Here is a 26,775-nt window from a genome sequence, read left to right as displayed (position 1 = left end):
GCTGGAGAACTGAACCCAGCTTGGCCATGTGCAAGGCTATCAGCTTCCACCCCTATCTGGAGAACTTTTGTAAGCAAAGTTCTCTCTTCTTTTGTTCAGTTAAGCCTCCAGCATTCTAGAGCTTTTGAATTAAGGCTGGTGGTAGATAAATTAAGTAAGGGAACACAAGGACCTTGGTGTGTGTGTGGGGTGAAAGTGCCTGCTGGGCGTGGATGGAAGAGAAACTGGAGACATTAGTGGAGGAAAATGGGACACTGGTGAAGGGATCAGTGAACACTGTATGCCTAAAATTTAATAATGAATAATTTTGTCATTGTAATTCAATGATTAATAAATATAATAATTATTATTTTTGGACCATATCCAATGATGCTCAGGGGTTACTCCTGGCTATGTGCTCAGAAATTGCTCCTGGCTTGGGGGACCATATGGGATGCTGGGGAATCGAACAACAGTCCGTCCTAGGTCAGACGTGTGCAAGGCAAACGCTTTACCGCTGCGCCACTGCTCTGGCCCCAATAAATTTAAATTATTGTAAAAGGTACCCCTTTTGGGGGCTGGAGCAATAGTACAGTGTGGGTAGGCACTTGCCTTGCATGCAGCTGAACCTGGTTTGATCCTCAGCATCCTGCTAGAGGTTACTCCTGCCTCTATGCTCAAAAATCGCTCCTGGCTGGCTCGGGGGACCATATGGGATGCCGGGATTCGAACTACCATCTTACTGGTTCGGCTGTGTGCAAGGCAAATGCCCTATCATTGTGCTATCTCTCCAAACCCAAACTTTGTCTTGTCTTTTCTTTTGTAGGAGGAGCAATTCTGGGGTGGTTAGTGCTGCTGCTCAGGTGGCTTCAAGCAGGGGGCCAGTTCTGTACTGAGGGTTCAGTACTGAGGCCCAAACTGAGGTTCACTTCAGCTCAAGTTGTCTCCCGGGCCTGGGGCCTTTTCTGTGTTCATCACTAAGATCTTTCTTTTCTTTTTTTTTGGTGTTCAGGCCACACCTGGTGATACTCAGGAGTTACTCTCTGGTCCTCCCTCCCTCCCTTCCTTTTGTTTTGGACCATACCCGGTGACACTCAGCGGTTATGCGCTCAGAAATCACCAAGTCACTTCAAATAGAAAAAAATTGGGGCTCAATTTTGGGCCACACTTCACAGTGTTCAGGGATCACTCCTGTTGGACTCAGGACCATATGTGGGGATGTGAGGGATCAAACCTGGTTCAACTGCATGCAAGTGCCCTACCCGCTATGCTATCGCTCCGGCCACTCCAATAAAATTAAAATGCAATTTTTTTCATTTTTGGGTCACACCTGGCAGTGCTCAGGAGCTACCCCTGGCTCTACGCTCAGAAATCGCTCCCGGCAAGCCCGGGGGACCATATGGGATGCCGGGATTCCTCCTCAACTGGCCTGCAGCTCCCTCTGAGTCCAAAGGCCTGGCACAACCCCTTAAACTCCCATTCCCCTTCTGCTCAGGCCAGTTTGGCAAACCTCTCAGGCACCCAGTCTCAGAGGCTGAGGCTCTTGAACACCCACCCACTCCCTGATGCAGGGGTTGGGTGTAGAATTGACCACCGAAAGGAGCAGGCCCTCTGGCTCACTCACATTCATGGACATTTTTCTTTCCCTAAACCAGAAATGGGGATTAGGAGGGAGGGGTCTCAGCTCTAGGCCTCAAGCCTCTCTTCCCAGAAACAATTCCCTGAACCCCCTAAACACAGACTCTCCTCATTCTACCCCGATTTTTATAGGTCTTGAGGTCACATCTAGTGGTGCTTGGGTACTCTTCCTGTCAGGGCTGGGGACAGAAGCAGGATAGGCCCTGACCCCTGTTCATCTTTCATCCATCATCCTTTTTTTTGGGGGGGGGGGGGCATACTGGGTAGCACTCAGGGCAGAAATCACTCCTGGCAGGCTCAGATACCATATGGGATGCTGGGATCAAACCCAGGTCGGCTGCATGGAAGGCAAATGCTCTACCCGCTGTGCTATCACTTAGCCTGCCTTTAAAGAAAGATTTTCACTTTTTTTTTTTTGTTTTTCGGGCCACACCCATTTGATGCTCAGGGGTTACTCCTGGCTAAGTGCTCAGAAATTGCCCCTGGCTTGGGGGGGGGGACCATATGGGTCGCCGGGGAATCAAACCACGGTCCTGATCCTTGGCTAGTGCTTGCAAGGCAGACACCTTACCTTTAGCACCACCTCCCCGGCCCCAGCTTCCTTCTAGGCTAGTCAGAGGGAAGATTGGGAAATGAGCTGAGCTCCAGTCTTTGAAAAGAACAAGGGAGGGGTCTTTGAGTCACCCTGGTTGGGACCCACCCAACTCCCAGCTCCAGCTGTGGAGGGACTAAAGACACAGATCCAACCTGCAGCTCTTGGGCCCATCAAAGATTGGGGGACGAGGGGCCGGGCGGTGGCGCTGGAGGTAAGGTGCCTGCCTTGCCTGCGCTAGCCTAGAACGGACCGCGGTTCGATCCCCCGGCGTCCCATATGGTCCCCCAAGAAGCCAGGAGCAACTTCTGAGCGCATAGCCAGGAGTAACCCCTGAGCGTCACAGGGTGTGGCCCAAAAACCAATTAAAAAAAAAAAAAAAAAAAAAAAAAGATTGGGGGACGAGCTGATACATGGGAAGGGTCCAGACATGGTTCTGAGGGCAATGAAGGGAGTTCGAATTACTGGAATTGTGATCTCAATGCCAGCTGTGCCCCTGGTGCTACAGCTCTGTCCAGAGTAATAAGAGGATAAGGGCAGAAAGGCAGGGTGTTTGCCTTTCATTCAAACAGACCCAGGAATAAGCCTTGGATAGACTCCTTGCTGGCAAGGTTCTCTTCCCTTTCCCCTGGGGCACTGGGCTGTAGTTTGTCATGCCCAGAGCTGGGCAATCCAGGAATACAAGCAGTGTTCTTCCCCCACTCCTTCCCCAGACAAGGTCAGGTCACTCACTGGGTATGCCCCCACCCTGCCCCCTGGCCCCATTAGGAGTGGGGTGTGGTTGTCTAAGCCTAGTAGGAAGGCATGGAAGTCCCACCCCCCCCCCCCCAGACAGGAAGGGATTTTGGGTGAGAAGGTTGAAGAGGGAAGAAACAATACAGGCTGCTCCTTCACTTACTAGATGTGATAATCTCTGCCCTTTGACCTGGGACAGTTAAGAGTGTAGAGTCACAGGGACTGGAGTGGTAGCTCAGCAGCTTAGGTGTTTGCCTCCATGGGGGCAGTTCCCAAATTCAATTCCCTGCTATGGTTCCCTGAGCACTGCCAGGAGTGATTTCTGAGCTCAAAGCCAAGAGTATATTCCTCACGCCAGCATCATTGGGTGTGGCCAAGAACAAAAAAAATGAAGAGCCAAGAGCCACACTTGCAGGACCCGAGTCACAGACTGCTCCTAGGTACCCCCTAGTTCCTGGAATATGGGGTGCCAAGGCTTGGTTTCGGGTGAGCCATGAGTAAGGCACGCACCCTACCTATTGTACCATTCGCTAGCTCTCAACCCCACTGCCAAGTCCAACCCACCCTTCTGGGTACCAACCTCTCAGCAGCTAGAAAGGAACACAAACCAGCACTTCTGCAAATACGTTTAATGCACTTAGATTACACAGAGGAAGAAGGAACAACATCTAAATCAATCACCCAGAAATTCTTACAAAAGTCCCAGGCTGGCTGCAGCCCCCAGGAACCGAGTCATCACTGACATTAGAAACTAATAGAAAACTTTGCAAAAGTGTGCTCACGGCAGCAATTGGGGGCTTGTACAAAAGGAGGGGCTCTCTCTGCAGGGCTCCTGACTTGTAACAGGGACCCAGCACCTCCCCTGGCACAGAGGACTGGAAGCCAGAGAGGACAACCAGATTAAAAAAAAAAATCAAGGGCACTACCCCATAGGGGCTCCAACCTTTAGGGTCTTCTTTGCTTTCAACACCCACTCCCCAGGCCTATGTACATCTCTGTAATGAATCCCCAAGGCTTCCCAACCCTGCCTTGAAGCCTTTGGAGCCAGAGGGGCCTGAAGAGGCCCCACCTGAGATCCTGTCAGAAAGGCAGTGTGTGACCCTCCCCTTGAGAAGAAAAAGAACCTGGAGGGAAGGGTGGGGACAAGACTGAAGGAAGTGGGGTAAGAGGCATCTCCTGGATGCCCTCCAGTCTGCTGTGAGAAAAAGGGGCACAGTCCACAGTTCCTCCAGTGGGGTGAAACCCCAAGGGAATCCTCCTCTCTGAATAAACACTGAGAACCAGGCCTGGGGGGGTGGGCTGGCTGAGAGCAGGTGGATGTCCTACGGATGATTTCAGCAGCTTGGAGCTCACTCATGTCCCCTGAACATGACAAACCTCAGCTCAGAAAATACCCACAGCCTCCAGCTGCTCCCATCTCTGGACCTTGAAGTTTAGATGTGGGTGCAGTCGCCTGGGCAGTCCCAAGGGTGTGCAAAGGGGCCAGGCCTTAGAGGCCCCATGATGTCCAAGTCCTGATCCTGGAGGCAGCTTCTTGGTAGGGTCATGGTGCCTTGTGGGCTCTGAGCACTATGCATCTTTGGGTGGCACCTAGTGGTGCTTGGGGATCACACCTGACAAGGATTTGGTGTCAGCACCACAAATATCTTATCCCTGCACTATCTCCCATCCCATGCAAAGGGATTTTAAAGTAGCAGTCCCAAAAGACGGGTGAAAGAGGCACAAAGTCATTTGTTGATTCTCCAGAGGAACCTCCAAACCCGGAGCCAGGGCTAGGCAGGATTCTGGAGGGAAGACTGTGAATGAGTAGTGCTGAGGGCGAAGCAGGCTATAGGCGGGCAGGAACAGGCAAGGAGAGGTGGAAAATGAACCAAGCGGGGCAGTGGGAAGGGGCAGAAAGCAGCATTTGCAAAAGGGATGACACACAGATGGGGGCCGATTTTTCCACTTATAGTAAAGCTGGAGGACAGGGTATGGGAAGCTTGGGAGATGCAGGAACAGGAGGGCAGTGGTGTCTAAGGCCCCAGGCCTCAGGAAAAAGAGGCTGAGCTACAGAGCCTCCCCACAGATTCTGAAGACCATCAACTTTGTGAGGGCCTGTCTATCTTCTGAATTCTGGGCTTTGTGGGGAAACACCTCAGCCGCCCACAACCCACCCCTGATTTTCTATACCAGGCGAACTCTCCAGCATCTTCTTTAGTTTTTTTTTCTTTTTTTTTTGGGGGGGGGAGGGGGCATACCTACTGATGTTCCAGGAACACTTTTGGATCTACATTCAAGAATTAATCCTGGCAGTTCTTGGGGATACTGGGGATCAAACCCTGGTCAGCCATGTGCAAGGCAGATGCCTCACCCACTGTACTATCACTCAGGCCTTACTCAGACACCTGCTCTGATGCTCCCCAAGAGACAGGACCCCAGGCTGGGTCCAACAGAACAAGACAGTTCATCTAGGAATAAAGTTCTGTTTAAAAAAACATTATATACATGGCTTCTGGACGTCTTTGAAAAGCAATAAAATACCATCCGGTGTCTATAAAATACAATAAGGAGGAAGAAAACCAGAACGAAGGCCTGGATTATTGTGGCGGGGGCTGGACATCTGAAGACTTCCCAGTGGAGCCGGCAGCATGCCCATCTGCCACACCTCCCTCTGCCCGGCTCCGTCTGTCTCCACTGGGATGCACAGCCTTGGTCCAGAGTCAAGTGCCAAGCCAGGTCCGTGTCAAGAGGGGGAGCTTCTCAACAGCCCGAGCAGGGCCTGGGAGGCCAGCCTGTGGTCTGGGCAGGGCAGGGCAGCCCACTCACTGTGGGTGGCACCAGTGGCTGCTCATCCTCACGTGTCCTGTTGCCTGCAGGACCTCCCTGGCGCAGGTTACCCTGGAAGTCACTGGGAGCAGATGGGTGCTCTCCTCTCGTGGCCCCGATGGGGCCCAGCCCAGGTTAATGCAGTGGACTGTCGAACACCACATCGGGAAGGATGGAGACTTTCAGCTTCTTTTCAGGCCAGCTGTATTCTTTAGGCAGTTTGAACTGTGGGGGCACAAGCATAGACCTGAATGCACAAGGTTTCCAGACCTCCTGCTGCCCTCTCTCCAAGTTGCATGGTGGCTAGGCCCCTGTCCAGGGGCCACTGACCAGCTGGCTTTTTATTTTGGGGGGTCACACCCGGTGGCGCTCAGAGATTACTCCTGGCTCTGTGCTCAGAAATCGCTCCTGGCAGGCTCGGAGGACCATATGGGATGCCAGGATTTGAACCACCATTTGTCCTGGATCGGCTGCAAGCAAGGCAAACGTGCTATCTCTTCAGCTCCCCAGCTAGCTTTAATCTCCAGTTTGAGACCCAAGAGGCCACTGCTGTCCAGATGCCGGAGCTTGGACATCCCCACTTCTTCCCACACCCCACCACTTATGAAGCTATGAAGCGGGGCTGGAAGAGGCCAGCTCTGGCCCTCACTCCCACTGGCTGCAGTGAGGACACCCTCCTGCCGCAGGCATGTGAGGAATCTGCTCTCTGAGGCCCAGGGCTGGAGGCAGGGGAAGGTGCAGAAGCTACAGGAAGTGACTTGAGGCCTAAACTCATCCCTGGAGGCCACACTTCCAAGGGGCGGGTGGGGAAGAAGCCTGGAAATGGCATCAAAGGGCTCAGTTGCAGGCAGGTCCAGTCTAGGCCTGGACAAGTGTAGAGGTGATTTCTTGGGCCTGGAGCAAACAGCTTGCTTCCCCCATTACATTCTTATCAGCCTCCAAATAATCCAGCCTGGGGGTGCTCTCAGCCTATCCCCAAGTCTTCCAGCCACTCAGCTGGCTTAGTATATATAACCTGTTGTGTGCCTAAACCAGCTCATATCAAACCTAGGTGGGGGAGGGAAAATTTGCTTTTTTCTGCTGAGCTGGCCCCAAATCTCCTGTCTGTCTCTCTTCAGTTGAGCTGGCCTCAAACTGCTACCTCTATCCCATTCACAAAGGACCCTGCATATGGTCTGGCAAACGCTTGGTGCTCAATAGATGTTCAATGTCTTGGAATGATACTGGAGCGTGGAAACAGGATCTGCCTTTTGTGACTCACTGTCCTCAGGCCTGGACAGGGGGAGGAGCAGAGCTGGGGTGAAGTAGGCAGGCCAAACTCCTCTCCCTCCCTCCCGTGGGGGCACTGTCCAAAGGCAAAGCCAAGCTGGAGAGGAGGGACCGCCTCTGACAGGAAAGCAAAAATAACACTACATACAAAACCACCATCATTTTTAGTGACCTACTTTCCTCAGCTCCCCCGGCTCCGGTCTCTCCTGTCCCCTCATCCCCCCCACGCCCCAGCTCCAAGCAGTGGCCTGGCGCCCCGCCATCCCTGCCGAGCGATGGCCTCTCTCAGGAAGCAGCGCTCTGGGCAGCTGGTTCTGGTCAGGCTGAATGGGCCGGGCGGTGGGGCCACTGAATGGTGGGGCTGATGGCGGGCCCATAGCTGGAGACCTGGTGAATTCTGAAAGTAAGCTGATTGATCCAGCCTTGTCCCAGAAGACAGAGAAGATACTATCCTGGCAGGAGTGACCTCAGGCTGGAGCAGTGCTTGGGAACTTGGGCAGAACAGTTCCACCCTGGGCAGGTGTCTCTGCTCCTTGCAGGTTGGAGGGATCGGAGGGCCTCCAGGTTGGCCAGTCAGCCCCTGGGAACCCTGGAAGGTGTCAGCTCCAGTTCTGGCTGAAAGCTCTTTTCTGCCTGGCTTCCCACCCTCTGGCTTGAAAGCCTGGCTGCAGCCAGCCGGAGAGCCAGTCCTGGATCCACTTCCAGGCAGAGGGCGCGGGAAGGGTCTGTGTCAAGACCGCAGGCAGGGGCGGGCCCCAGGCTAAAGTTCCACCAACCTACTGGCATAGAGGCCAGGAAAGCTCAGATTCCACTGGGGTGCAGCTTTTGGAGGGGACTGGGGGAGGGGAAGGGACTTTCCAGGATGAGGTAAGTCTCTGCAAATGGGGATGCCAGGAACAAGGAAGAAAAAACAAAGGGGATTACGGGCGCCAATGCTGTGCCCCAGAGAGGCACAGACCCCTCCTGGCCAGTGGCTGCTGGGCCTGAGGGAGGGAAGAGCTGAGAAGCTCTTGGGTGGCCTGAGGCGAGTGCAGGAGTCCCTCTGCCCACAGGCCCACCAAGACTCCCTGCTGGAATGTTTTCTGGCAGCAGGCGTGGGCCTTCTGTTCAGAACCTGCCAGGGAACAGCAGGGGCTGGGGGAGCTGGGACTCACAGGAAGCTCTGCTGCCTAGGCAGTGAGGTTCTAAGGAGTCCGTTGGAGGGAGACTCAGACTCTCTGGAGCAGGGTGCTCTCCTTCCCATCCTCCACCACACCTCGTGCACGCACATGGGAACCACTATCAGACACCCCAACAGCCTTACTTCTTCTGGAGAAGTCAGATCTTCCAAGTCCTCCAACATTTTCTCTACAAACTCTTCTGTCAACAGAATCTGGAAAGAAGGCACAAGGCAGGCTTTTATTTTAAATATGTGGTGTCCTACCAACTGCCAACTAAGGACCTTTCTTCTGGCCCAGAGACACGAGCCTCCCGGGGGTCTGCTCTAGAGAAGGCCTGAAGGCAACTCCGGGGTCCCAATAAGCCAGCCATCCTCTCCTTGCAATAGTAGCCAAGACTGAGGTGAGAGAGAGGGACATTGGACTGGGGGAGAAACAAGGTGGGGACAGTTGGGGCAGTGATGACTCTGTCAGAGACCCTGAGGCCCAGGTGCTGCAAGATGAGGGATACTTTGCGGAAAAAGCATCAGCCCTGCCCCACTGGACTTGCATGCTCCCCCAGCCCAGATTTGGTAGGACAAAACGAATCTGTGTCAGATTTGGAAGCCAGCCTGGTGGAGAATCTGGGAATGTCTCAGAAGATGCCTCCAAGAATATTGGAGCTGGAGGGTCTGTAGACTGTACCAGCCTCTCCTTTCACAAGGGCCAAAATGTTCTCAACTCCTAAGCAAGGGCTTAGTTCCTCTAGCCCTCCCTGCTGGACTATCTCCCTGGCTCCCTGGAAGTCTGCTTGGGAGAGCAAGTGTAAAGGATGCTAAAGGGGAAACAAGGAGCCAGAGAGATAGTACAGCAGGTAGGGAGATTTCCTTGCATGCAGCAGACCTGGGTTCGATCCCTGACACCACATATGGTCTCCTAAGCACAGCCAAGAGTGAACCCTGAGTACAGTGTAGAACTAGGATTAAGCCCTGAGTACCACTGGGTGTGGTCCAAATTGAAACAAAAATGAGCAGTGGTGGGGTGAGGTGGGGGAGTTGGACCCAGAGGGATCGCAAGATAGGGAGGTAGGTGCAAGCTTAGAGATAGCACAGGCATAAGCTCACTCTGCAGCCCTGGTCTCTGCAGGAGTGAGGGCATGTGCTCAGTTCCCAGAGTGGCTGAGACCCCCAGGTCGCTTTAAAATCAGCCCCTATGGGGCCGGAGAGATAGCATGGAGGCAGAGCATTTGCTTTGCATGCAGAAGGAAGGTGGTTTGAATCCCGGCATCCCATATAAGTCCCTCAGTCTGCCAGGAGTGACCCAAAAACAAAAACAAAAACAAAAATCAGCCCCTAGGAAACCAACTCACTGGTTCTTTTAGCACTCATGAGCCCATCTACCTTCCAGATCACACATTCCTTGGGCACCTGTGTGAGGTTGGGCCCTGGCTGGAGGCCTAGGACAGCAGCATGACAGCAACTTCTTCCCCACCAGGACAAGTACCCTCCTAGGACCCTCAGGAGAGAGCTCTGACCCAGGTGCTAACACAGCAAGGCATTCACCAGTTAGCCTTGGTTCATGGAGCTGAGGCCTGCCTGGTCCCTCCCATCAGCCCTTCCTCCCCTTCTAGGAAGCAGTAGCCCTAGGGTCCCTTTCCCAGTCACCCTGCCCTGTTGTGGCCTTCTCTCACCCTACAGGCTTCCGCCCCTTCCCAGAGTTCAGAGTTCCTCTACCAGTTATCACTGGTCTGCTAGAGTGGTACCAAAGTCACATTCAGATTTTTGGTATTTCCGGGGCTTGATGCCATCTCTGTAAACACTAGCACAAACACAAGCTGACCGAACACCCGATTCAGGGGCAATGGCTCCAACAGGGCCAGGCTTACTTCCAGCCCCCAGTGTGCAGGGGAAGCCCCTGCCAGAGAAGTAAACAGGTCTGGGACTGTGGTGCGGGCTGGGAGGAGGGGGTAGGTCCCTGGGAACAATGGCCACCCAGAGAGAATCAAACAAAAGGACCAGTACCCCCTGTCCCCCAGCTCCAAGCTGAGCTCAGCCCTAAACCAGCTCCTCCCACAAAGCTCTGGAATTACTGGTGAGGAGGAGGAGAGTTGGGGTAACTTTTGGGAGCAGTGACCACAGGAGTCATTTGCTCATGGACCTCCTTGGTCACTTCAGATTCAGCTGGGGCAGTGGATAACCAGACCTAAAAATAGGGATGAACCCAAGTCGCTCCTCTTACTTTTCACTTGGTTTCATTCCCTGGTTTCTCTGGAAACTTCATGTGATTTTTAAAAAGAATTGAGACAGAGGAAAAAAAATCACACAGATCTGTCTGATAGGAAGGGTGACATTCCCTGTAAAGAAGCTCAGGCTGCACTGTCATAGCTCCAGGCACCTAATTTAATTTCCTTTGGGAGTTAAACCTTAGAAGCTGGGATTGAACAAACAGGCCCTGTTCTTTGTATATCCCAGACCTGGAGCTGAGAATGTTAACAGATCTTATCAACAGGACCCTGGAGATAGACAGCTATGATGGAGCAGCTCCTGGGTGCTCTCACGAGGAACAGACTGGCCGTTGTGATACAAGTGTGGAAAAGGCCTGTGTGAGTCTGGTCCCTAGGCTCTGGAAGCTCCCCAGGTCCCCACAGTGCTGGCTCTGTAACAAATCATAAGAAGAATGGTCAGGAGAAGGACAGTTGTGATGACCCCAGGGCCAGTGCCAGGCGCAGGGCTGCCTCCCTGATGGGGACGGACACTGGATCTGGAGAAGCATAGGTGGGGTGAGATTAGAAAGAGAAGAGATGCAAAGGTAATTCCTAGTGTGGCTTTGCTGTAGAAGAGCACTGGAATGGGCCCAGAAGAAGGTACCTGGATATGCAGAAGAGAACCCTCACTCCAGATGGGCTTAGGGGATCATATGGGATGTGCTGGGGATCAAACCTGGATTTTTTTTTTTTTTGTCACACCCAGCGGCGCTCAGGGGTTATTCCTGGCTCTGCATTCAGAAATCGCTTCTGGCAGGCAGGGGGGACCATATGAAATGCCAGAATTCAAATTACCACTGTCCTGAATAGGTTGCGTGCAAGGCAAATAAATGCCCTACCGCTGTGCTATCTCTCTGGCCCCTCAAACCTGTATTGTTAAATGCAAGACAAGCACCCTACTTTGTACTATCTCTCCAGCCCCTGTCTGAGCTCTTACATTCCTTAAACCCACCACCATAAGTAAGTAGTGAAAAGTTTTGGGTCTGGAGCAATAGTACAGTGGGTTACTTGCCTTGCAGTGGCTGACCTGGATTTAATCCCCGTTGTCCCATACAGTCCCCTGAGCCCAGCTAGGAATGGTCCCTAAATGCAATGTCAGGAGTAAGTCCTGAGCACTGCCAGGTGTGACTTAAAAACAAACAAAAAGAAGTAAAATGAAGGCTTTTCTTTTTATTATTTCCCAGGCATCCTGCTTAAGGAGACCCCAGGAGACACCATTCCCCAGCTCCCAGCCTACCACTCTGTTCCTCACATAGGTTTCTACTGAATTCAGCCTCTGCACCCTTCTGACTGCCTGAGGACAAGAATCTGAGCCTGCAGGAATAGTTTCCTGCCACCCAGACCTAAGGGCAGGCTTCAGGCAGGTAGGTAGCTGTGCCCCCATCTGCAGAGGAGAAACTGTTTCTATTCTCCTGCCTCAGACAGGCACTCAGACCTTGGGACTCAGGATACTTTTAATTTTGGTGGGTAATTAGGGGATTTTTCAAGTGGTGCTGAAGGGACCCAGGGTCCAATCCTAGAGATACTCAGCCAATGGGCCAGAGGTTCAAAATAAGAGGCCAAGGGTGTGGTGCAGCTTGGAGTCTATGGTATTGTTGGATCACAACTAGCGGACCGGGGTAGGAACTGGTTCCAGAAGCCTCGAATACTCAGCACTCATGCCTTGCCCTCTAAAGGGGAGGTGAAGGGGATTTTGGCTTCTACCACTGGCCTGAAAACCTGTAATTTCCACCCAAAGGTCATGGGGCTACCAGCAACCTATTCTGCTTTGAGGGCTGGAACCTCACGTGCTATCAACTCGCAGAGGTTCAAAAACTTGGTTAGGGGCCGGTGAGGTGACGCTAGAGGTAAGGTGTCTGCCTTGCAAGCGCTAGCCAAGGAAGGACCACAGTTCGATCTCCTGGCATCCCATATGGTCCCCCCAAGCCAGGAGCGATTTCTGAGCACTTAGCCAAGAGTAACCCCTGAGCATCAAATGGGTGTGGCCCCCCCCCCAAAGAAAACAAAAAACAAAACTTGGTTAGGAGGCTGGAGCAATAGCACAGAGGTAGGATATATAGGATATTTACCTTGCATGCGGCCAACTTGGGACAGACCTGGGTTTGATTCCCGGCATCCCATAAGGTCCCCAAGCCTGCCAGGAGTGATTCCTGAGCTCAGAGCCAGGAGTAACTCCTGTGCGCTGCCGGGTGTGGCCCCCAAACAAAACAAAACAAACCCCAAAAGCTTGATTAGCCAAATGAAAAAGGTGGCAGATCAGGCCCAAAGATGATTTTCCCAAGCAAGGGAGTGGGGAAATTTTCAGGCCAGCTTGATGCATACAAACAAAGCAATAGTTAATGTAGCCCAGAATAAAACAACAGTAGCAGAAACAGCAATACTAGTGAAATAGCAGAAATAATAATAATAAAATTTGTAATAGCACTCCTGATGTATCCACCACATCTGTGCACAGCCTGGGAGTGGGGGAGAACCAGGTTCACAATAAACAATCCAAGCAACCAGATCCCTGGGGAAGCTTTTGAATATGGAGCTAGTAGGTCTATCTTCAGAATCAGACATCCCAGGTAACAGCTACATCTGAAAAAAGGCACCAGGAGACAATGTGTGGGGAAAAAAACTAGAGCTCACAGGGGAAGGGGATGTCGGTGCTGGCAGCTCCACCCCCAGAGTACCCTACTGCCCCCCTTTGCTCAGGGAGGGAGGGGCTTGGGATCTTGACCAGTGACTGCCTCCAGGTGCCTTAAGATAGCCAGGCCATCAATGAGACTCAATTAGTCAACAAGTTACAGGAAGGAAGCCCAAGAGTGATTGTCCATGGGTGGCTATCAGAGCAGGCAGGCCAGGCTGGGCTGTGGGACTGAGCCTGGTGTCTATGGGTGAGAACTGCTTACCCAGGCTGCAAACAGGGACTGATGATGCTCACTCCTTCCCGGGTCCCACAAGCCACACTTTGTCTAGGGCCATGTTGACATGAAGAAGCGCTGACCTGGCTTCTCAGCAGTCTGGCTTTCTTCCCCCTCCCTTTCCTTCTCCCAGGGAAGGAAATGTATTGTTGATGGGGAGGGCCTGCCTGGAGTTGCTCAGGCATCCTGGGGATGAGGAAGCTGCCTGGCCTGTGCCCCTCCCGCAAGGGGCCAGATGAACACCAGGGATCAGGGGGTAGGGCATTTGCCTTGCTCTTGGCCAACACTGGTTCAATTCCCGGCACCCCATATGGTCCCCCAAGCCTGCCAGAAGTGACTCAGCACAGAGCTAGGAGTAACCCCTGAGCTCTGCCAGAAACGGTTCAGAAAAAGGGGAAAAAAACGTCAGCCCAGAACCCCTCAGCCTCCTGTACACGCTTGGTGTGGAACAGGGTGACAAAGTGGCCTGGGTGGCCCGAGGCAGGTACACCACTCAAACTGGGTCAGCACCCCCACAGCTCATGAAGTCTTAATGAACCCAGTCAAGGGCTCCAAGATGTGGGGATGGGGTTCGGGGTAGGAGCTGCAGCAGGGCACTGTGAGGTGCTGCCCAGGCAATGACTGGTCAACTGTCTCTGATACAATGTCCTGATGGGTGCTTGGGATGAAGAAGGTGGCAGCCTAAGGAGGACAGGGCTGAGTCAGACGTGGGCAGGAGCCCACTAGGAAGAATCCGGGCATCCCCACAGGACAGGCAGAGCAGGGAGGGAGTCAGGTGCTTGCAGCTGAGAAAGCACTGCAGGGCCTAAAACAACCTTCTCATATTTGGTGATGCGACCTCAACATGACCCCTAGGGCCTGCTCCTCCAGCTTCAACACACTAGCCTGGCTAGTACTGTGCTGAAAGTTCAGGCTCCAGGGAGAGAGGCTGGTTAAAGGCGTGGTGAAGGGGCGCAGGGTAAAAACAAGTGGGAGGACATTGGGGGGTGTCCACATTCAGGAAGGGAGAAGTCCGTGGAGTGGGAGCTGGAACCTGGCCTCTCCACACTCATGGAGCTCCTGGGTCTGGAGAGAGGGGGGTGGGGGCAGGCAGGTGCAGGCCCAGGAGTGGGCGGACGTGGAGGCCCATCCATGGCACATTCCCAAGTTCTGGAAAAGGCCCAGATTCCCTCACCTTCTGCCTTTTTCTCTCAGCCTCTCCTTTGTCATCATACCCCTTGTGGGGTGTCTCTGCCATGCCTTTTCCCAAGAGCTCACAGGCCTGGGCGGGCGCCAGCACCAGGTGCCAAGGCTGGAAGTGCGGGTGTCCAGGGCTGATGCAAAGAAGAGTCGTGGCTGGGAACCCAGAGAGACCGAGCGGTAGCAGAAGTCGAGCAGGACCTGGTCCTCCCATGCTGCCCTCTACCCTCAGCAGGCCGGGGGCAAGGAATCAGGGAGGCATCAGCCCTGGGAGTGGAAGGGAGAGTCCCCAGAGGGCCAGACTACCTCTTAGTGCTCTGCATCCCTTCTGGAGGGTCTGAGGAAGTGCGGGGGGCTCTTCTTGGCTCAGGGATGTGAACATTCCCTGGTGACCATGAGCTTCCCACAGCCTCCAGGAGGTGCTGCAGATACCCAGGGAGCCACAGGAGCCCACAAGTAATTACAAGCCCAGGTTCCCACAAGCTAGGGAGCTGCCTGGACCTATAGTGGCAAGACCCTAAAGGAGAAGGTGGCTAAGAAAGTACTGATTGCTCTGGGAAGAGGGAGGACGGCTGGGGTGGCAATGAGCAGGGGCCAAGGGTTTCCCAGAGGCCCCTGGAGAAACCTCTTGGTGATGATGGTAGTGATGATGGTGGTGGTAGTGATGTGTGTGTGCGCGTGTGCATGTGTCTGTGTGTTGCCTGCAGCGGTAGAGAGTGGCCAGCCTTCCTGGGCACTCCCCTGTGAGCTGGCCCCCGTGGTGGACCACACTAATGAGCCCATAACTTAGGCCTTTGATTAAGCAGCTTCCAGCACAGCAACTTTATTGAAACATGCCGAGGCCAGCAGCTGGTTCCCACCGCTCCCGGTTCCCCAGGCAACAGCACCGGGAGGGGCTGGGATGGGGCGTTGCCACCACAGGGGCTGCCAGGGAGGCAAGCACTGCTGGAGCAGAATGCAGCGGCCAGGGCACAAAAGGTGCTTGGGAAATGGGTTCGGGTCCAACAGTCCAGAGGCAAGAGGGGCCATGTGGCATCTGTGGAGTCCTTTGGGGACCAAGGGTCCCGGGACTGCTAAAAACTGGGGGTACAAAGGAAGATGAGGGGGTTTGTGCTCACAGATAAGCAGGTTTAATAGGACTGGGAGGAATTTCTTCCTGGGTGCAGGGCAACCCCCGACTCTGCTTCCCTATGAAGTGTCCTGACTTTCCTGGCCACACCAGCCCAGGGGCCATTTGCTGAGACCTGTGCACACATGGGAATCTGTGAGCTAGCAGGGGTCTCCTGCAGACTCCCTCACCCAGTTGCCCAGGCCACAAGCCCCTTGTTCTGTCCCAGCACCCTTGGGTGGGGATGGCAGCGAGAAAAGGCCCTTCCCACACTGGGCTCCCTGCAAACTGCTATACTTCCAAGCTACAGTAACTACCAACAGTACATGGACAGAAATGTAATGTGACCAAGTGGGACTTTTAAAATGTATTTATAACTTTACGGTTCAAAGTAATTCTGTTATGAAACAATGTAATAACAACAGTGGAAAAAGGCACCATAATTTATGGAGCACAATATCCCCTAAAGCACTGCTCCCGCTTCTGGCCAGGGAGTGTGCTGAGAGCCCTTTGTTTGTTGTTTGTTTTAATTAAGAGTTAGTATTATGGTGGGGAGATATTGTGTGTGTGTGTGTGTGTGTGTGTGTGTGTGTGTGTGTGTGTGTGCGCGCGCGCAGCTGGCATGAGGAGGAGAAAGTGAGATGCCCAGGGACAGAGTCAGATGTTGCAGGCTGGTAGAGACACAAAGTAGAGGGTGCTGACAGTCTCTGGAGAGAGGCACATTGATGTGTGACTTCCATCTCTGCATATCTATATGTATTCACTGACCCCTTTACCTGGGTCAAGCTCCCCCCACCCCAAACAGCATAATATGCTGCCTTCCTACTACAATCCTCCTGATCCTGTTCCCCAATCCCTTACTGCACCTCAGGCCCAGCCACATCTGCATTGGGATCGGATGCCCATTTTCGATATGCTCCTGAGGGTAAGTCAGGGCTGTACTTGTCCCCCTGCCCATCCTGCTTCCTACCAAGAAACAAAACCTGAAAAAGTGGCTGGAGAAGAGTAGAGGTAGGGAGCTTATTTTGCATGTGGCTGACCCAGGTTCAATTCCTGGCAACACATAAGGTTCCCTGATCTCTGCCAGGAGTGATCCCTGAGCATAGAGCCAGAGATGGACCAAATTAAAAAAAAAAAAAAAAAAAAAAAAGGGCCCGGAGAGATAGCACAGCGGCATTTGCCTTGCAAACGGCCGATCCAGGACCAAAGGTGGTTGGTTCGAATCCCGGTGTCCCATATGGTCCCCCGTGCCTGCCAGGAGCTATTTCTGAGCAGACAGCCAGGAGTAACCCCTGAGCAATGCCGGGTGTGACCCAAAAACAAAAAAACAAAACAAAAAAAAAAAAAGGTATTGCTCTTCAAATACAGCCAGAAATGTGTCTGATGGGCATGAACTTGTTGTAGGAAGCAACAGGAGGCAGCAGTAGCTCCAGGTGCCAAAGCCTCACTTAGAGTTGCTGCAGCCAGAAGAGCAATGGTAGGACAGTGTCAGGACAAGCTACAGGGTGAGCAGAGGAAAGAGGTCCTTGACTTCAGGGAGAAGGGATTGGCCCTTTCAGCTAATGCTTGCCTGTATAGCCTCTGCCCCATGTCCAGTACCTACTTTCAAGGGATTCTGGGGGTCCTTCTGCTACAAAGTCAAATACTTCTTCCTCTCCTGCTTCACCCTTGCATTTTTTTTTCCCTTTCTTTTAGCTCTGCACACAGGGATTATTCTTGGTGGTGCTCAGGGAACCATAGGGGAATGCTGGGGATCAAATCTGGGTCAGCTGCTTGCAAGGCAAGTGCTGTCTGCTGTACTATGGCTGCTGTCCCTCACGCCTATTCTCTAAATTTTGGTTTACCCAGAATGCATAAAGTCTCAACATCTCTCACACCTGGGTTTCTGTCCCTCTGAGAGGCCAGGCTGGAGAGTTACTGCTCAGGGAAAGGGGATATGGGGAGCCGGAAGTGGTGACTCAGGCAGCACCCCCAAAGCAGCCTACTAAGGCGCCCCTGGGGAAAGGGCACTGTGATGTGGACGGAGCAGGAAAGAGCCTCACTTGTAACCAGGGTCCGTGAGCTGCATACGGGTGCTCCTCAGTGGCAAAGGCGCCTTCCACTCCTGTGGAGACGAATGTGATGGCCATGTCGCCCGTGATGCTTTTATAGGTAAAGTGCCGTCCATGCAGGAGCCTGCCCCTGCAGGGGAGGGGAGGAAAGGGAGATAGTGAGTAGAGCCTAGCCATGCCCAGGACTGTGCGGTGGTCCTGGAGAATCCCCTCCTGAATGCCCACCTGCCCCGTTTTGGGCACCGTAACCAAGTCCATTCCACACCTCCTGCCTTACATCCTTCTCCCACAGGCCCAGCAGCAGACACCCTAATGGTCAGCATGGGTATGGCCTCCTGTGTCCAATGAAGGCACAGAAGCCAGAACAGTTAGCAAATGTGCCCAAGTGCCTTCCTGGAGCTAAAATAGTTCTGGGGGAGAGGGGCTGCCTCCCTTGCGGCCAAGCGCAGTTCAATCCCCACCTCTGGAGGGACCTGAGCCCAGAGCTGGGATTGGCCCCAGTGAAAGGCTGGACATCCAGCAGTGTGGACTAGGGATACCACCACTGGGGCCTCTGGTCCTCAAGGACTGGCTCGGAGAACTAAAATGCTCTTACAGGTGAAATAGCAAAGAGAAGAAAATAGGACCCATCTCACAGAGCCTCTGCACCCCCAGCTCTGAATTGGTGGATGGCCAGGTCAATCCAAGATTATGGGGCCTCCAGATCAAGTAGGCTCAGGAGCACAGGACAGGTGTGCCCGTTAAAGAGGGGGTCCAAGTCCTTAGGATCCCATTCAGGTGCAAGGGGGAGCTTCCTAAAGGGCTCAGCCTTCCTCAGGACTCACCTCAGGCAGAGGGGGATGAGAGCACCTGACTCCTGGTTGAACTTCAGATGCACACTTTCTAATTGCCGCGTGCGGATCAGCTCGTGGGGGACAATGGCCGTGGAGCTATCACTCTCCAAACTGTCTTTGCGGCTCCTGCCAGGGCAAGCACAAGTGTGACATCAGAATTTAGCACGCATGAGGCTCCAGGGAGGAGCGTGATGAAGGGGACAGAGAGGACCCTAACAGTCCCCTTTACCACACGCTCACCAAGTAGTAAGTTTAACCTGTGGTTGTGCTGGGACAAGCATGTCCCCCAGAGCTCACTCTTCGTAGTGCCCAGGAGGCCCAGGAATTGGGATCTGGGGGTGGGGTTACAAAGAAGGGGCGGGGTGGAGCCAGGATTTGGAATCCTGGAGGAGGTGCTAAATCTTCATTGAGATAGTATTGGGGTTAGGTACTAGCCTTGCATGCAGCTGACCCTGCTGGGTTCCCTCCCCCAGCACTGCTAGAGGTAACTCATGAGTACAGAGCCAGGAATTGCTTCTGAGTATCACCAGGTGTGATTCCCCACTCCCTCACTACTCCTCCAACAACTCAATAAAGCCTGCATTTCTGGCTGACACAACATACTGGCAGCTGCACACGTCACAACAACTTGTCCTTACCTGGACGGCAGTAGGCAAGTGCTGTGTACCCCACAGACTCTATGTACTCCAGGCCTTGCATACTCCACAGACCCTCATATCCCTAAGTTCAGATGCTAGAACCCAGGGAGCTACAGCTCTGAGTTTCCCTCCAGCTGCCCCTCAAAGGCTGGGATCAGAGAAAGGGGCCAGCCCTTTTAGACTTTAAAATTAATTTTCTTTCTTTCTTTCTTTCTTTCCTTTCTCTCCCTCCCTTCCTTCTTTCCTTCTACTTTTTTTTTTTTTTTTTGGACACAACCAGCATCAGTAATCATTCCGAGTAGGCTCAGGGGACAGTATGAGATGCCAGGGATAGAGCAAGATTGGCAGCGTACGAGCCTACCCGTTGTACTCCAGGCATGTTTCTTGGGCCACATCTGGCAATGCTCAGGGCTTACTCCTGGCTCTGTGCTCAGGAATCACCCTTGGCCTGGGGAACTACATAGGATGCTGGGATCAAACCCAGGTTGGATGTGTGCAGGTAAGGGTCCTACCTGCTGTACTGTACCCCAGCCAACACTCCTTGAACCTGGTCACCACCAACCCTCACTGAGAAGTCAAGCCTAAGGGCCTGGCCGAGTAGCAGGGCCTGCCAGGCTCTGCAGCCCTGTACCAAATGCCCCTGCCTGTGGCCTGGGTCACAGTGGGCAGTGGCTGGGGCCTCCAGCTCACTCCTGCCAATAGCTTGCGCCACAGCTGAGTTGCTGGGTTCATTTCCAATCTAAGAGTCACTCTTTCAAATTCAGCTTTAACTGGAAGTGAGGGTTACCACTGATCCCACTCAAAAGGCCACTAGGAATCCTAGGAGAGTTCCCTAAGAGTCTGTCAGAATACTGAGCATGACACTCCTGTTCTTGTAGAATGGTCTAGCCTGATTCCCGGACAGCCAGGAAGGGCACCAGATCACAGAGTGTCTCCGGGGATGGGGAGTGGTGGGGTGGGGGTGGGGGTGGAGAGACACAGGTAAAGCGGGTCAGCACAGACAGCAGGGTCCAGGGTTCAGAAGAGGCCCGTTCCCACAGGCTGTGCAGATCCACCCCCACAGCTGACTGTGTTTCACAAAGAGGTCCCTTCCTCTGGCTTCTCAAAGCCAATTCTGAAACTGCCCTTTGCCCTAGCTTCTCTTCTGATGAGAACTTTCACAAGACCAGCGAAGGAAATAAACACCATGGCTAAGGGGGTGATGGAATTTCAGGACTGGAAGGAAACTGTGAGGTTGTTTAATCTACCTTTTCCTTTACACTTTTGAGAGCTGGTAACACATCCAAGGCCACGGCCTGAGCTGAAGCCTCCAAAGTGGAAGTCTTGACCCTGAACAACTTTTCTCCCCACCCTGGGGAGCAATGAGACCACCATTTATGGCTCTGGGGTCCCTCAGGGCCCAAACTGGCACTTCTTGTTTTATAATTATCTTTTTTTGTGATATCAGGAACAGAGTCCCAGGGACCTATACATGAAAGGCAAGTGCTCTCCCATGGGTCACCTTCACCAGTCCCCAGACATTCCTCTTTTTTTTCAACTGATTTTTTGGCCACACATGATGATCTTAGGGATTACTCCTGGCTTTTCACTCAGAAATTACTCCTGGCATTGCTGTGGGGAGCATATGAGATGCTGGGGATTGAACCCAGGTGGCCACACAAGGCAAACACCCTCCTGGCTGTACTACTGCTCTGGCCCCCAGACGCCTTCTTAGGTATAGGCTTGATCCGCAGGCAGTTTGCTGTGTTCTCATGGGCAGTAACAGCCCATGTGGTCAAAGCATTATCTGACTGTCAACTCTTCTGTTACAGAGGAGGAAACCGAGGCTCAGAAATGTGAGGTGACAGGGCCAGAGAGGTAATATAGCAGGTAGTAGAGCATGTCTTGCATGCTGGCAACCCAGGGGTTGCCGATATGGTCCCACAAACACAGCCAGGAGTGAGGAGTCCTGAGTGCAGAGCCAGAAGTCAGGGGTAACCCCTAAGCACCGTTTAGGGTGTGGCTCAAAAACAAAACCAAAAAAGTTGGGGACTGAGTAGTGGCACAGTGGGATGCGTTTACCTTGCACGATGTCAACCCGGCTTCAATCCCTAGCCTCCCATATGGTTCCCCGAGCCTTCCAGGAGTAACCCTTGAGCACCACCAGTGTGACCCCAAAACAAAATATAACAAAACAGGAAAAAATAAGGAAAGAAATGTGAAGTGACAAGCCTCAGGTCCCAGGATGCTTTCTTTATTAATGGCAAGTCAGGGTTTGACTGTGTGTGGGGGGACATGCAACAGTGCTCAGGAGCCATTCCTGGCTCTGTGATTATGGGAGTGACCACTAATAGTACTCAGGGACCACAGGAGGGAGATTCAAACCAGGATCAACTACATGCAAACAAGTGCCTCCTACCCGCTTTTCTCTGGCTCTGTAGGTACAACTCCTGGCATCACATAAGCGTCCAACCACCATGCTTGGGAACAGGGCACGGCTGGCCCCACCCCAGGAGGGTTGTGAGCCTGCAGGGCCTGTGAGGGGAGCCCTGAGCCTCAGGCATGGCAGAAACGCTGATGAATAGCAACTCGGGGTGGGGGTGGGGGCTTGGGAGAGGAGCAGAATCAACAGCACACAGGGCTCGAGACATCTCAAGCTGGAGGGAAAAATAAATTGTTGAAAGTCAGCTAAAGTCACCTTGGTAACTGCTACAACACACTCACCCAGAACAGAGGACATCAAACCCAACTGCAAACAGCTTTAAAGAAATGGAAAAGAACTTAATCATCTGAAGAATTAATGTGACAAGGGCCCACATTTACACCTCCCACTAACCTTCAATCATTTGAAAACGTACTTTAATCTTTTAAGAGAAAAAAAAATTGCAAAATGCTAGATCTGCAGTCCTGGAGTTTGAATATTTCCCGCACGCTGCCTCACTGGAAATGTCCCTGCTCTCTCTCCCCCTATCTCTCCCATGTGCTGTGCTCTCTCTCTGCTGCCCAGCTTTTTGCTGATTTGTTTTTTCTGGACATCGATGCAGAAGCATGAATTATTTGTGTGGGCTGGGTGAGGTATTAACTCTGCAGCCGACATAGGTTTGCAATGTTTTGCATGGTTGTCAGCTTAATCTTAGTCATAAAAAAAAGGAAAAAAAGAAAAAGAAAGGTACTGTGCTCACCAGTGTGGCCTAATTTTTCAGCTGGGCTGTTTTCTCCCTGAGCTCCTGGTGGAGGGGAAGGCGGGGCATCAGCAGCTGAAAGGAGCCTGGCTCCAGGGAGGCTGCACACCTGCTGAGGGTGGCCAGGCCGGACATGGCTCAGGGCCGAGGGTGTGCCTTTTCAGCCCAGCATGGCCTTGGACAAAGCTCCCTCGCACCTTTCACTCTTCTCTGGATGGAAATAAATAACTCCCCTATATAGCCCCTAGAAAGCATGTAATGGTGCCCCAGGATGAAGCCATTAAAAGGATGTTAGCTGGCTGCCTTTCTATCTGCTCCACCTCCAAGAACGTTGATAGCTTAATAGAGACTTGTTTGCTGTTAGCTGGGCCCCAAACCCAACTGCCTTAATTTAGGGCAGGCTGCCCCCTTCTGAGCAAAGGTCCAGGTCTGAGCAGGGAGAAGACACTGCTGCAGTGAAGGCCTTGAGCTGACTTTTCACCACCAATGGGACCCTGAGCCCGCTAGAGCCTGACAGCACCTCATGAGGCCTTTGTTCTGCTGGGAAGCCCAGGCAGAGCTGCCTCCCCCTATTGCAGTTGGCCTTCCGGTGACTGGTCCTCATGTGGCGAAGTCATGGAATTCACCCTGCCGGGGCAAACTTTTAAATCCTAGAGGTGGCTCTTCCTGTTCACAGATAGCTTCTCTCTTCTAGGGTTGGTGGCCCCCGATTTTTCCTGGCATTCCTGAAAACAGGGCTCTTGAATTCTTCCATCCATCCAGACACACTCCTTGGGCTTGTAGAAGCCAGTGTATCATGAGCAGAAATAATTATAGAACTGGAATGAACCAGGATGGGGCACAAAGGACTATGGAACTTTCTTCCTCAGTCCACTTTCTTTTTTGGGGGAGGGTCACACCCAGCGATGCTCAGGGGTTACTCCTGGCTCTGCGCTCAGAAATCTTTCCTATGGGATGCTGGGGATCGAACCAGGGTCCATCCAGGATTGGCCACATGCAAGGCAAATGCCCTACTGCTGTGCTATCACTTGGGCCCGGGACACTTTATTTCTATTTCAACTGTCACCAAAACGTCCATTCTCCACAACCTCCTTATACCACTGACCAGCACTGCGCTCCCTCAGGCTGTGCTGACGATAGATGTTTCTTCTCAGGCCCATAGGCATCAGGGATTATCAGAGCCAAGAGCAGAAGGCAGCACTACTTGGCTCACATTTCAAGCAGACTGGACAGTTCTGAAACCCGACCTTGGTGTCCGTCATATTGGCATTCCCGCTGAGTTCACATCACTGACAAAGCAGATGAACTTGCCACTGTTCTCAGGCACACCTGAGATTTGATTGAACAGCAATCAGGATGGGGCTGGGCAGACAGGCCAACAGACTGACATCATGGCTCTGGGCAGGCTCGGCCAGCCCATGACCCGTCAGCCTGCCTCCCATCACCAAGTCTCATGCCCTTCCTGGTGCTCGGGGCACATTTCTCTGTCCTGCCAACGATGATGTCAGAAGACATTTTCAAAATTCTCAAAATGTGCTCAAGCTCACCTCATTCAGGTCAATGGCATTTCCTTTGACTTGCAGGCAAAAATAGGTGGCTACTAAAAGAAGGAACAAGGGACAGCAGGCAAGGTGCTTGCCTTGCAAATGGTCCATCCAGGTTCAATCCACAGCATCCCATATCCCTAAACAACACCAGGAGTAGCCCCCACCCCTGAGTACCGCCAGGCTTAGAAATCCCCCCAAAATAAAGGTAGAGAGGAGAGTTGGGAAGCTAGCTCAGAGGGCCAGTGAATATGTTTAGGTTTCCAGACCTATCCCCTGGAGGTCAGCCAGGAGAGACCACTAAGGAATTTGCTGTGACTAGTCCCTAGCACTTCCAGGTGTCCGGGTATGGCCCACACCCCACACCCATCGTACCCAAGTAGGGCAATAAAGTTTCAAGATGTTCCTGAACCTTTATGAATCTGTCTCACAGGTCTCCTGTTTCCCCAGAAGATTCTCAGGCTCCTTGCAGTCCAGAATTTTCTGAGTAAGCACCATGCTAACTTGAGAACTGTGATGCCTTTTGCATCTGGAAATATTCTTTTCAGGTTCTGGGCCACACCCGGTGGTACTTAGGGGTCACTCTTGGCAGTGCTCAGGGGCTATTGCTGGTTCTGTGCTCAGGTGTGGTCCCTGACAAAGCTCTGGGGACTAGATGCGATGCTGGGGATTGTAGCTGGAAAGGCAAGTGCTTAACCCCGGGTGCTACCTCTCTGGTTCCCTGCATCTGGAAACTTTTTAGAGCTTTCTGTCTGCCCATTCTCTCCTCCCGTTTCCTCAAAGGTTGTGGACTCTAGCCATGAACCTTAGCTCCCAATTTCCCTGGTATTTTGGGTCAAGAGTTCAATCTTCTCGTCAGTATGAGTTTGACCTTCCCTAGTCTGATGATATTTTTTGAGTTTATCTTTGCTTTCTTGCTGTCACAAATGAATGTTACTCTGTCCACACAACGGGGCATCATCATCATCTTGTTCCAAACAGGAGTAGACAAAATAAAAAATTTTGTGATCATAGCACATTTCTGCTAGATTATATTTTTCTTGAATTTCAGCTAAATATTAGGGGTGGTAGGGTGGTGGTGGTGGTGGTCACACTCAGAGGCACTCAGGAGTTACTCCTGGTTCTGTGCTCAGAAATTACCTCTGGCAGGCTCGAGGGACCATATGGGATGCCAGGGAACAAAAGTGGGTTAGCCAGGTTAGCTAACCTGGGTTAGCCACATGAAGCTCCGGCCCCTGTCCCTAAATTTTGACCCAACCCTGTTCCTTCCTTAACATCAGGGCTGATATAATGTACATCTCCTTCCAGCAAGGATCTCAGTTAAGTAAAAGATTCTCTGTACACTGCAATTGGCCATCTTAGCCTTGTGGGGACTATTCACAACAACAATATTAAGGTAATATTTTGTTTGGGGGTCACATCCAGTGGTGCTCAGGAGTTATCATCATCTGGTTAGCTATCACTCCAGCCCCTTAGGGGTGGGTATCTTTTACTCAGTGTAGACCAGGGGTCCTCACACTTTTTAAATAGGAGGCCAAGGGCCAGAGTGATAGTACAACAGTAGGGTGTTTGACTTGCATGTGGCCAACCTGGATGGACCCTGGTTCAATCCCTAGCATCCCATACGGTCCCCCGAGCCTGCCAGGAGTGATTTCTAAACACAGAGCCAGGAATAACCTCTGAATGCCATCAGATGTGACCCCCCAAAAAACAGAGGGCCCATTCCCTCAAACCACTGGAGGGCCAGACTATAGTTTAATATAAAGAAAACAAACAAACAAATGAACAGGGTCCAGAGAAATAACATGGAGGTAGGGTGTTAGCCATGCATGCAGAAGGACAATGGTTCAAATCCTGGAGTCCCATATGGTCCCCCGAGCCTGCCAGGAGCGATATCTGAGCATGAAGCCAGAAGTAGTCCCTGAGCGCTGCCAGGTGTGACCCCCCCCCCAAAAAAAAACCCAAAATCCCAAAACTATAAATAAATTCCTAAGCACATGAACGTACTTTTGGTTTTTAATTTTTGAACATATATATTTTGGTTTTTGGGCCATACCCGGCAGCGCTCAGGGGTTACTCCTGGCTATACGCTCAGAAATCTCTCCTGGCAGGCTCAGGGGACCATATGGGATGCTGCGATTCGAACCACTGTCCTGCTTGCAAGGCAAACGCCCTACCTCCATACTATCTCTCTGGCCCCTTGTACATATATTATTTTGAAGTAAAACAACAAATACAATATTTAAAATGAAGAACAAGAAAAGTTAAATCGTCAAACTTACCAGTATTTCAATGCAAACTATGGGCCTGCTTTTGGCAGGCCGTACTTTGGGGACCCCTGTCTGAGACTGAGAGGAGTTGTTGAGAGACAGAGGGAGGAGGGGTCAGAGAGTGTGGTGCACATGCACACTGCAGGCCCAGGACAAGTCGGCTGTTAAGCAGGACAGGCAGCGGTGGTGGCAAAAACACCTACCAGGCCAAATAAATGTCCTTGATGGGCCACAGGCCATTATTTGGGGACCCCTGGTTGTAGACCCTAGTGGCCAGTCCTATGCTAAATATAAGCAGGCGTTATTTTTTCCCATTTTACAGATGAAGCCGAAACTCAGAGACTTAAATATATAGTTCAAGGTCACACAATGAGCAAATAATGGGCTAAGATAAAACCCACAGGTCTCCCTGACGCCAGCTAAAACAAAACCGCAACATTTCTCCTTTCTCCCATTCCTCTGAGTAGACTTTTTCCTTCTGGGGTTTCAAGGCCATGAAGACACATCTAATTTTTCCCTCATCTCCTAAAAGAACTGCTTCCTAGAAGCCAGGACTGGGCTTCCCAAAGGCTATCTGATGGCATTTTAATCTAAGAGAAACTTCTAGAAATGCAGAGATGGTGAGGGCTGGAATAGGCTGCTGCTCAGACGAGAGACATAAAATG

At 52.2% G+C, this 26,775-nt stretch overlaps 1 protein-coding gene across 1 annotated transcript in view; it reads right to left on the bottom strand.

Annotated features, from left to right (window-relative positions):
• Positions 1–5,733: 5,733 nt before the first annotated feature.
• SUFU (SUFU negative regulator of hedgehog signaling) overlaps positions 5,734–26,775 on the bottom strand; it is a 122,875-nt gene continuing 101,833 nt past the window's right edge. Inside the window, exons 9-12 of the mRNA XM_049790882.1 lie at positions 18,489–18,623; positions 17,656–17,794; positions 8,325–8,393; positions 5,734–5,977 (exon numbers count right to left, since the gene is read on the bottom strand). Coding sequence (XP_049646839.1) covers positions 5,888–5,977; positions 8,325–8,393; positions 17,656–17,794; positions 18,489–18,623 — 433 coding nt within the window. The 3' untranslated portion in view covers positions 5,734–5,887. The remainder of the gene's footprint in view (positions 5,978–8,324; positions 8,394–17,655; positions 17,795–18,488; positions 18,624–26,775) is intronic.

The sequence above is a fragment of the Suncus etruscus genome, chromosome 17 (genome assembly GCF_024139225.1).
Source record: "Suncus etruscus isolate mSunEtr1 chromosome 17, mSunEtr1.pri.cur, whole genome shotgun sequence".
NCBI lineage: Eukaryota > Metazoa > Chordata > Mammalia > Eulipotyphla > Soricidae > Suncus > Suncus etruscus.
This window is presented reverse-complemented; position numbering and strand designations above follow the sequence as displayed.